This window comes from Peromyscus californicus, unplaced genomic scaffold (assembly GCF_007827085.1).
Source record: "Peromyscus californicus insignis strain IS unplaced genomic scaffold, ASM782708v3 Scaffold_14__1_contigs__length_90479793_seg_1, whole genome shotgun sequence".
Lineage (NCBI taxonomy): Eukaryota > Metazoa > Chordata > Mammalia > Rodentia > Cricetidae > Peromyscus > Peromyscus californicus.
In genome coordinates, this window is record NW_026294435.1 from 6,416,625 (window position 1) to 6,428,164 (window position 11,540).

Here is an 11,540-nt window from a genome sequence, read left to right on the forward strand (position 1 = left end):
ACAATTACTTAATAAAAAATGTGGGGACAATTTAGATTCCCTACTTCCTATTTTAATCAAACAACAGATAACGGAAATTACAGCAACATCTGAGAGACTGGTTTTCAATCCTGGGATGAGGAAGGCGTTCCTAAGGATGACAAGATCTAGGAACTCGGAGGAAAAGATCAATAAGGGAATGGATAATGAAAATGTTAGTGATTTGGGATACAAAACTTTTCCCTAAATGAACCTCCTGAAGAGATTTATAAATCATCAAGGGAAAATCGCCCACCCAAAACAGATTAGTTACATTACATAAACAGGCACTCATATTAAACCACTAATGTGGAAAAAAAACATTCAAGTTAATACAAATAGCAATTTATTAAGGTTTTTTTTCTTCCCAAAGAAGATCCCATGCACACACTTTACCCACAAATACAACCATGACTCCTGCTGTCGCCTACCTAAAATCACAGTGGGGACCATGTATGTGCATGTGTGTATGAGTACAGGACAGAAGTTCGATAACTAGAGAGCAGTATTTATGCATAAGAATTCCTTGTATTTAAATCTGAATGTCAGCCGCAGCCCAGCCATCCTGTCCTTCTAAGAGACCAGCAAGAAAAATCCCTCCCTTCTTTCAGTATCTGGGATACATACTAAATCTTCCAGATGCAATGTAACTTTACCCTTCTGTACTCCTGCACTTTGAAAAATGTTTCTATTCACACACTAAAAACAAACAGCGATCTTTAGGGAATCAATTGACTCAGTAAGTTAACGTCTATACAGAAAGGTAAAACTTTTGTTTACAGAAATGATGAAATTAAAATGGAGTTACATTAACAGAAAACCTCTCATACCCCTAGAAATATCTGGAAATCTCTTTCCAGAGCTCACAAATTATGTTTTTGCTATCACAGATGATAGACAGATACCCTCAAAGGATATGTCATGATACAAAGATCACTGAACAAAGGTTCTTCTACTGCCACACTACACAAAGGTAGAACCAAGAACAGGCACTTCAGTAGAACTTAATGTAGGTACTAAAATAATAAACTGTAGAATTGACTTTAAAATATTTTTAATTGAAATTATTAATAAATTCATTAATGAAATTACAATTAATGAAATTACAATTAATATGGAATATTTTAGGTGCATGTAGACTTGGAGAGAAATCTGTCAAATCTATTCTAATTATTTTTTTTATCTTTTTGTTTTGTTTTTTCAAGACAGAGTTTCTCTGTGTTATCTTGGCTGTCCCGGAACTCACTCTGTACACCAGGCTGGCCTCGAACTCACAGAGATCTGTCTGCCTCTACCTCCCTAGTGCTGGAATTAAAGGCGTGATTTCTTCCTCCAACATTTCCATTCTTCTAACTACTTCAACTTCAAAGTTGAAGGAAGCCAGAACTGATATTCCAAAACTCGGCCTCTTCTCAGCAAACTGTTATAAATGCTATCTTAAATCTCCCAAATGGTAGTTAGCATCAAGGATGAAATCTAATTTCCCTCTGTGCAGTGAGCAGCCAGCTGGTCGCTTCTCAGTTACAGGTTCTCCCTTACAGTCTGTCACAGTGATATGCCACCTCTCAAATGCACTGATTACAAAGAAAAAAACAATAAAGAAATGTTGAAATGTGTAAAGAACAGGCTTTAAACCTCCACATTGAATAATTAAAACAAAGAACATCTAAAAATAGTTAACCATACAAGTTCACAATGTGGGGAAAAGGACAAATCTGTGTGTGCTCTTAATTCTGATACTGACTTAGCACTGATCCTGAACTACACCACCTATGGGTTTGCTTTCCTCATCTAGTAAAACACAGCTGTATGAAATCATCTCCTAGTTTCCTGAATTCCATAATCTGATAAATGTAGTGGGAATTTTCACTTCCTTTTAGTGCTCTTCCTGCCGTCAGTAGGTACTAACACACAGGCACAAAGCTCACCTTGAATTAAAACTAGCCAACCAGACATGGAGACGGCTCTGTGGTTAAGAGCACTTGCTGCTCTTGCAGGGGACCCAGTTCCCAGCACTCACATTGTGGGCAGCTCACAACTGCCTATAACACTAGTTCTAGCGTGTCTGGTGCTCTCTTTTGGCTTTCATGGGTACCTGCGCGCACACACACACACACACACACACACACACACTCACTCACTCATGTGCACACATATCCATAAAACAAATAATCTTAAAAAAAATAATCAACTGGCAAGTTTTGAACAATGAGGTTTCTCTATACATAATATTACAGTAAGCTATATAAACCAGATTGTGAAGGGATTTTTATGAGTCACTTAAGAAAAGAACTTAACTTCAATTCATCTCTAGCATGCCAGATTCTACTTTGGAAAGTATTAATGATGGAGAGTATAAACATAACATTGTTTATCTTCTTTAGTCTGAATCCTTTGAATGCAAACCTTAATATATTAGATGTAAGCCTTTTCTAGGTGATCTGACAGTTTTGAAACAATACAGAACTCCAAACAACTACAACTTTTAAAAATCTATCTGAAATTAGGCTTGCAAATAGAGTCTCAGAATGATAAGAGTCAGAAGAGACCCTGGACTTCCCACGCTCACTGTTTTACAATTGAGGAAATCACAGTCCAGCATAGGTTAAAATGAATACTCAAGTAGGTCTGCTAGCTCACACCTGTGATCCCAGCAGGGCAGAACAGAAAGAGCTCAAATTCAAAAGCCAGACTAGGCTACAAAGCAAGACCTGTTCCACAAAAACAAGCGCTGAGGATGTTGCTGAGCTGCGCAGCACTTGTGTCTAATATGTATCAAAGGTTCTGGATTCCCTCCTCAGCACCAGGGAGAAAAAATACATGCCCCAAATCATATCGAGTTTACCAACTCTCAGAACAAACTAGATTCTCCAAAACACAGTACCATTTCCTCCCAAGCAGACTATGAAACAAGAGGGGACTTTTACCCCCAAAGTTTTGTATCTTGATAAGAAACAGTTTACTTACTCCCTGTCCCCAAAAACATACACAGAGCATTAGCTGAACCCAAAAACCACGCAATGTAGTGTCAATAATAAGGCTGCATCTAGCCACGCCCTCACAATACCTGGATGGGGAAAAAGAAAGCTCTCCTAAGAATACACTTCTCACAGTAAAGCTCAAAAACTGAATCTGTTCATAAAAAAAAAAAATCTCAAAATCAGGACCAATATTTCAGAAGTTAACTGAATACAAAACCCAATAATTATTAAATATGTAATGAAAACTATCAAAGATCATGACTACTGTTGCTACATTTAAAAATATGCCTGGTACTTGACAAGAAAGCTCAAATGTTGTGACCTATTAAGTGAGGCAGGAATATAAAAAGATCCTTTCTCCAAGTGCTCTTCATCAGCCACATAAACAGGAAGAAATGCTAACAAACAAACCTCGAAAACAGAACAAGCAAAACCACTCATTCAAAGTCACTTATACTTTATATTTCTAAATAGAATTTTCAAATTATATTCTATCTTAAACTGAATGCATTTATATAACTGGAAATGAAACTAACTTATCTTTAGCCAAGCTTCATTTAGAAAACTTTATGCCAAAAATTTTGGAAATTTTTTCCTTTTTTGCTGGAATATTTATGCTTTCAAACTCAAAATATATACTATGTCCAAATAAAGTATTTTGCCCAGTTTTAACACAGCACTACAACTGCAGGAGCCACTAGATATACACCCCATTCAACCAAACTTTATCATTAAATGTTTTAAAATGAATAAAAACAGTATCCAATATAAAAATACAAGGAGAAAATATTTCAACACAAATATGCAGGATAACTATGCTCTGTTTCCATCTAACATATACTAAAAAGTGTTGCAGGACAACTCATGTTTACAAGAAAACCATTACACCCAAAACATTTAAGCTCTAGTTAGCTAATTGGTAACCACTATCATTCATGATAAAAATTACTGTACAACATACGTTGAACGAGCTATTTCACGGCTAACCAAATATCCTAACTAAAAAGCCACTCTTTCCTGATCCTTGAGTTTTCAGCTTACTAGAATTTTCTTCCCTGGGCTTCATGTAAATCTAAACAAGCAGGCAAACAGCCTTAGACTAAAATACCTAAGCTCCACGGGGCAGGTGTTTGGTGTGTTTTCTTTGTTATACTGTCTTTAGAAAACCAGAGGTGAATACAAGGAATCTGCCTTGGAAATGCAGGGACGCTAGACTGGACCCAACCCTCAGTGCCAGGGCTCCAGCAGATGGACAGACGGACGCTCCGGAAGGTGGCCCGAAGGAGGACTTCTCTTCCCACACATTTTGATAACACCTCTTTCTCAATTTTCACAAATGCCGGGTGTTTTTAAAGAAACAGTTTTCCCACTGAGTGGACTTTCAGAGTTTATAATTAAGCCTCCTCCTCCTGTCCAGCAGCCTGTACGGCATGAAATATGACACATAACAGAATCATTAAATGTAAGATGCCTCATTTGACAGATGTCTCATTAAATTAATCTCAAAGTTGAGGTAAGAGATGCCTTTGAAAGAGGCAAGCTATTAACTCTAGGAAAAGTTTAAGGGAAAATTGTTCTCTAAAAGTCCACAGAGCTCAGTCACGTGAAAGGGAAGATATTAATAGCATGTGGCACATCTGAAATCTCCTCCATGGGAGAAATGCCTCTGTGTGCATGTGTGTTTAACACATCCCTGGGGACCCAAACAGGATGGAAGTCAAAAGAATCAGGACGCACTCCACCAGCTGCTTAACAAAACCACACAAATTCAATTCAAATGTTAAGCAAAAACACCAAGATTTATACAGGGCCTGGATCCTATATGATGTCAGGGAATGTTACCTTCCTAATAAATGAAAAACTAAATTCAATTTTATAAGAAGACAGCAACAAACACATCTTACACTACCATTTAAGGCAGTTGATTGGACAATCTATTTGGTTTTGTGCTGGCAGTGTGGACTGACCAAAACCTGGCAATGTGGATTGACCTCTGAGCCTCACATGCTAGGTCTGCACTCTTGATTAATCTTAAGTCAGGAAAGAGCGTAAGCATGTAACCTGAGACTTCCCACAGACTGATCTATCCTATCTGCTCTCTACAATCATTTTTATAAGTACAAAACCACCACCACTTTCAAAACACTGTAATGAAATTCAGAGAATAAATGCTCTCTAACTCTTATACAACCTAAGAATTACCAAATGGTACAAGAAAATATCAATAACATGGTATTTACTGTTAAGAGTACTGGTAATTCAAATTTCAAATAGACAGATAAGCTCTTTAATGATGGTTATTTTTATTGCTTTAAAAGAAGTGATCATAAAACCCACTCTCAAAGTTATCTGTTCAGATAACTTCCCAATAAAGATTTAACAAGAAATACTTGGATAAAAATGTAATCGCTACATAAGCCTTATCAACTTTAAGTATCACTATTTATGACCTGAGTATTTAGAATACTTTAATACTTTCTGTACTGCTCTTACTTGTCAATCTTGGTTCTTTACATTTTAAAGGCCGTGTGATAAAAATAGCCATCTGCACTTTACGAGGAAGCACCCAGGACTAGCCGATAATAGCAACTCATTACCAACAAACACAGCATATTTTCTGAAAGCTCTTAGCGAAAACTCAAGTGTAAATTAAATTCAGCACCAATTCATAGAAAGTGAGTTGAATTACAAACAGAGGATCTTTGCTCCCTGGTCTCAGCTCTGCCAGGGGCTGAAAATCCTCAGTAAGAATCAGATTGTCAATGTGCCATCTCCATCTGAACAGAAGACTGACACCAACCAGGGACTCCTCCCTAATGGTTCTTGAAAAGAAAACTGAGACCATCTATGTGAAAGCCCTTTAATATTTTTGAAGACAATAAACCCCAATGTATGTTTTTTATCAAACCATAGTTAAATCACACACTTCATATGAAAAATAAGTATGTGAACATAACAACGTGTTAAGCACAAAAAACAAACAAGTTAAAAGCCTTTGTACTCAGAAGCACCACTGAAGCATGCAATGGAGCCCAGTCTAAACCACACTACTCAGAACTGCTGTAGTTATAGTAACAAGAACCTGCTTGTCAATACCCTGCTGATGCTAACCACCTTTCTTAGTTTCCCTGTAGAAAATCATGTATGGACTGAGCATTCCTAGAAGAGAGAAAGGAGAGGAATATGAGACGGGGAAGGAGGCGGACTAGCAAGCAACCCCAAGGAAGCCCACGTGAACACATCGTCCCAGACTCACTAGGTGCAGGGTGTCTTCTCCACTCTGGCAACGTCTTTCCCTGTTTCTACACCCAGTTTGAACTAAGCAGACTACTGGAGCTAAAATAAACGGTGATGGGAAAGATTTAAATACGAGTTTACTACTGCCCTAGGACACATGGAGGCCAGGGAGCCCCAAACAAAGCAGCTCATTCATGCCTAGGCATTCATAACTAAGGTCAGGTAAATGAATTCCTGAATTCTTTTTCTAACTTAAAATTACTCTTTCAGGTACAACTTAAGATATATGTTTTTTTAAGGAAATTAAACATTAGCATAATTAACAAGCAATGTAACACTGGATAACACCTTGAATTTCCTCATATTTTAAAACTCAAAGAATGCTTTTGTGATAGGAGCAGTAACAATTTTCAAACTAAGTTTTCAGTAACTGCAATTAAATAGTACTTCTCATCCAGTGCTGACTTCACTTTATTTTACCTTACTCAAATAAATATTTAACCATTCAAAGTAACCGCAAATAGCTTTCAAAGCCCTTAAACAACCTGAGGAAGATTATAAATACTGAAATTTAACTGAAGTGACCCTCAAGGGCATGGAAATCCCCTGCTGGACAAGAGCTTTGTGAAAGTAAGAAACAAGGTGTCTGAGAGAGTAAGAACACAGATAGTGATAATGTGCTCAGTGTAAATATAGGAAAATATTGTCAAGCTGTCTCAAACCTCCTAGCTATCTTTAACTCCACTAGAAAAGACATGCAACAATAAATTCAAAAATAGGACATAAGTAAAATCATTGAAGCAAATCAATACAGAATTTTCCAGTACCTGCTTAAAGGACACCATTTAAAACATATATGAACTATCCTCTCCCTACAGAAAAGCACTAACAATCAAAACACAACACCCTCCTTTTGGTTGTCCTATATTCCACTGGAACACAGAAACAATTTCTAGGAATCTCGTCAGCCTCGGGTAAACCATATGTCCTGACAATGTTCAGATTTGTGGGACCACCTTTCCACAGTGCCCTTCTGTTAATAACACACATCCTTGTGAAAGCTGAAATAGCATCTAGTGATGCTGAGTTTTATTCTATGACAAATATCGGTTCAGACATGTTCAGTACACCGATTTAGACTTAAAGCAAGTCCGACTTTGCTTAAATGCCAAAATAAGCAGTCACACACATTTGCAACAACCAGACACCTTCCTTCCAGAACACATGGACACAGGCTTCACATTCAAGAACAGGCTGTGTTCTTGAATAATAATTTGTGTGGGGCATCCTCACTTTATTGGTTACTTTCATGAGCATATACACTGACGCCTGCGTCTATTTATGTTGTGCTCATAGAAATAAAGCAGTAAGTTCAGAAGGAGGTAACAATTACTACTTTTCATAAACAAAAAGATTAAAATAACCACACCAGAAATTTAAGATTTAACCAGAAATCAGATTACTTTTAAAGTGAGTATGAAAGACTAAAAACAAACAGCTTATAGCTGAATATTTTAATCACTACTGAAAAGACAGCCAAAGAGAATCCAAACTCCAGAACTGTGGCACTCAACCTTTCCCACAAATACTTATCCTCATCAACCTATCCACTCATAAGCAAAGTGGAGAGAAAAGCTTCCTCCATACATAAAAGCATGCTCAAATAGTTTCCATTGCATATACTTTGTTTTATACCCATTTCCCTCTATGTGATTAAGAAAGAACATCATTCTCACCCTAAAATACTCTCCCTTCCAAGTGTGATTACTATTTGATGCCTTTGCAAAGAAATATTTCACAAGTTACATGAGCCATGAAAGTAAAAGACAGTTGCTGCTCCTACACTTCTCTGGGAAAAAAAAAAAAAAAATTAAAGGCATATCATGCATTAAGATATTATCTCTAATAAAATGCTACTGTGTTACAATTTAGTTTCCTTTATGAGGCACATATCAATCAAAATATCCACTTAAGTTCAGAAAAACTTCAACAAAACTTAGAGGATCGCCTCTTCCAGGGATGTTGTCTTGCATATTTCAATGTGGACATTAAAAACGAACTCACGCAAACTAAACTGCAACTACCACAGGCGTGGAAGAGCAGCTATGGAGTCCTGGGGTTGCTAGCATTATTTTTCATATACACCTGCAATATAACACCTAAAGTTTTAATTCTCCTATGCTAACTATTTTAAACCAAAGTTCTGACCCCTAGGAACTCTAAAGATGAAGGGGAACGCAAATGGCTTTCAAAGCTCAGATACAATACCCAGCACCCATGTAACTCCATAACTTAGTCCCAGCCAAGCCTCTTGGCAAAAGAGAAGGGACAGCCTCTTGCCCAGGCACTGAAAACGCCAGAGAAGAGTCAGGTCACAGCAGAGAGGCAATAACCACTAACACTAGGAACTCAAGTCTGTCGAGTCCTGCCACACATCTGACAATAAAGGCTCAGACAGAAGCAGGCCGACTCGTTTTTTATGCAAGATTCAAACTTGGAGAGGAAACTAAACTAAAGCAATTAAAGAGCGCTAGGGTAAGCAGCGCTCAAAACAAAGAACATCAACTTATCAGTGTCTAAGAGGACTCAGAGAATAAACAGAGTAAATAAGCGTGGCAGACAGTAACAAACGAGGGCATCAGTTGACAAGAGCAAGGCTCCCAGCAGCCCACACTACACTCACTGTCTGCGAGAGGTAAACTGTGGACCGGTGACGACAGGGAAGGCACCTGGAGCGTTTTTCTTTGGTCACTGTCCACTGTCCATATTAACATGTCAGGTAGTTTCCTGAAATTCCAAACTGCCTGCAACCCAACGAGTCAGAGTAGAGGCCTGGAGGGAAGCACCTCTCAGGTGTTGTTAACCTGTTTCCTGTACTTCCAGGTGACTTTGTCACCTCATCCACCTGGTTTTCCAACCTCAGCCCTGGATACTCGACTACAACTTGCAGATTTAAAGAATGCTCAATTGAGTACTTGCACAGACCGCATGTGAACAAGCTAGAAAAGGGTATCAGAGAGACTCATCAGGCCCCTTGAATCATTTATCGGTCCCTGCCAGGGTTGGAAACCACACATCAACATGCAGGCAACTTCTTACCTGCATAGAATCTGATGAGGCAGCCAATCTCCGAGTCCATGCCTTCCTCCTGCACCCTCCACAGCTCCCCAAATCCCAGTTGGAAGAGGTAGTCATTTTGGATCTGCAATGGCTTCTCGTCCGCCTCTAGGCGCCGGGTAGTCTCTCCGTGGAACTGTACATACAGGGAAGGCGGTGAAGTCTTTTGCGCGGTCTCCCGGATCCTCCCGGGAGTCGACGGAAGACCGCCCGGCGCTGCAGCCGCCACCTTACCCTCTCGGGGACCCTGGCCGGCCATGCCGCCTGTGCCATCGACACCCCTCGGGGTTTTCGGCTGCAGTGGAGGCGAGGTCTTCGGGGTCGGCGGTCGAGGCTGCGCGGGGCGGCCAGGGCGGAGGGGCGGCGGCCCAGGAGCCCCGGTCGAGCCCAGTGCCGGGTCAGCCTCCAGCTCCTCCGACGACGAGGAGCCGCCGCCGCTGCTGTAGGGGTCCAGCCGGTCCGACACGCTCTCGGCGCTGGGGCTCAGGCTGAAGCTCTCGGTGTCGGAGGCCGGGTGCGGGGCGCGGGGCGGGGAACCGGGGCCACCCGCGAACAGCTCTCCGGGGCTGGAGTCCGAGGGCGCGGGGCTGGCGCGGGGCGCGCAGCGTGTCCAGGCGCCCCCGGGAAGCGGCAGGTCGGCGGGAGGCGCGCGCGCAGGGCCCCCGACAGCACCCGGAGTGCAGCTCGAGGGCGGTGGCTCCACGTCCCTCCGGAGCTCGGCGTCCGGGGTCTGCTCGCTGCCGGCAGGGGCTGCGGCGGGAGGCGGCCCCTGGCCCAGCACCTTCACCACCCCGCCGCCTTTGTGGCCCAGCTGCAGAAGCCGTGCGGCCACCTCGGCGGCCGTAGTGTCCAGCGTGCAGAGCACCGGGCGCAGGTAGGACGAGGCCATGTGGCGGTCAAAGACGTGCACACAGCCGCGCTGGAGCTGGTGCCTCACCCAGTCCCTGTCCGACGGCTGCAGCTGCAGCAGCTGCCGGTGCTTCAGCAGCAGCGTCTTCCTGTCCAGGCTCCGGGTGCACAGCGACGCCGAGGCCGAGCAGGAGGCCGGGAGGCCGGCGGCGGCCGAGGAAGGCGACGAGGACGACGAGGCGGCGGCGGCGGCGGCGGCCGACAGATTCCTCTTCAGCCGCCCTCTCCTCAGCAGCAGCGGGTTGGCGCCGCCGCCGCCGCCGCCTGCGGGCCCCAGGACGGCCCCGCCGGCCGCGGGCTGAGGCGCCCCGCGCCGCCGCCTGCGCCCGGTGCCTCCCGCGCGGCCGGGCATCGGCCCCGGCGGCGGCGCCTCGCGGGGGGCCTGCTCTCGCGCCGCGCCGCCGTTCCCGCCGCTCGCGGCCGCCGCGCTCAGCGCGGGATCCGGACTCCGACCGCCCGCGGCCGCCGCCGCCGCCGCCGCCGCCGGGGCTCGGTCCTCACCCGCGGGGTCCGCGAGTCTCTGGGCCGGGGCTGCGGCGGCGGGCTCCATCGCAGCGGGGCTTCGCGTCGCCCCCCCAGCTCCGGAGGCAGCAGCAGCGGAGGAGGAGGAGGTGAGGCGAAGGTGGGAGACGGCGGCGGCGGCGGCGGCGGCGGCGGCAGCGGCGCGCGGAGAGGGAGACGCCGATGGCGTTCGGCGCGGCCGTTCCAGAGGATTATGTGGCGATCCGGAGCATTCCGTCGGTGCCTCGGTGTTCCATCCCGCGCGCCCGGCCCGCCCGCCCGCTTCGCCGCCACCGCCCCCCCCACACGCCCTCCCCGCGGGTCGGTCGCGGGCTCCCCAGCGCCAGGCCCCGCCCGCCCGCTGCCGGACAGCCTCAGCGCCCCGGAGCTGCGGCCCGAGCTCGGCTCATGAATATTAATGAAGCGCGGGAAGGCGGGCGGGGCGGAGCTGCTCATGAATATGCATTGTAGCATGACGACACTCCTGGGCGGAGCGGGGAGAGCGGGAGTCTGCAGGCGGGGCCTCAGTGTAAACAAACGTGACGCGTGCGTACGGGGGCGGGGCGGGGCTGGTTCCCAGGAGGTTTCTCTGCGGACCGGAGGCGAGGTGGCGAGAGGGGCAAGCAGTGCACTGTGGGGGTTGTAGTTTACCTCCTGGGAGAGGTTGCGAGAGAGACCAATAGCGAACTACAAGACCCAGCGATCGTCAGGTTCTGCCCACCCTCACCCCCAGCCTCTGGCCCTAGCCAGTGGGTATTGTGCCCTCTGCTGTTGAAC

General features: G+C 44.9%; 1 protein-coding gene across 1 annotated transcript in view; it reads right to left on the minus strand.

Annotated features, from left to right (window-relative positions):
* Phlpp1 (PH domain and leucine rich repeat protein phosphatase 1) overlaps positions 1-10,928 on the minus strand; it is a 233,503-nt gene extending 222,575 nt beyond the window's left edge. Inside the window, exon 1 of the mRNA XM_052736466.1 lies at positions 9,336-10,928. Within this exon, the coding sequence (XP_052592426.1) occupies positions 9,336-10,812 (1,477 nt within the window). The 5' untranslated portion in view covers positions 10,813-10,928. The remainder of the gene's footprint in view (positions 1-9,335) is intronic.
* Positions 10,929-11,540: the final 612 nt, after the last annotated feature.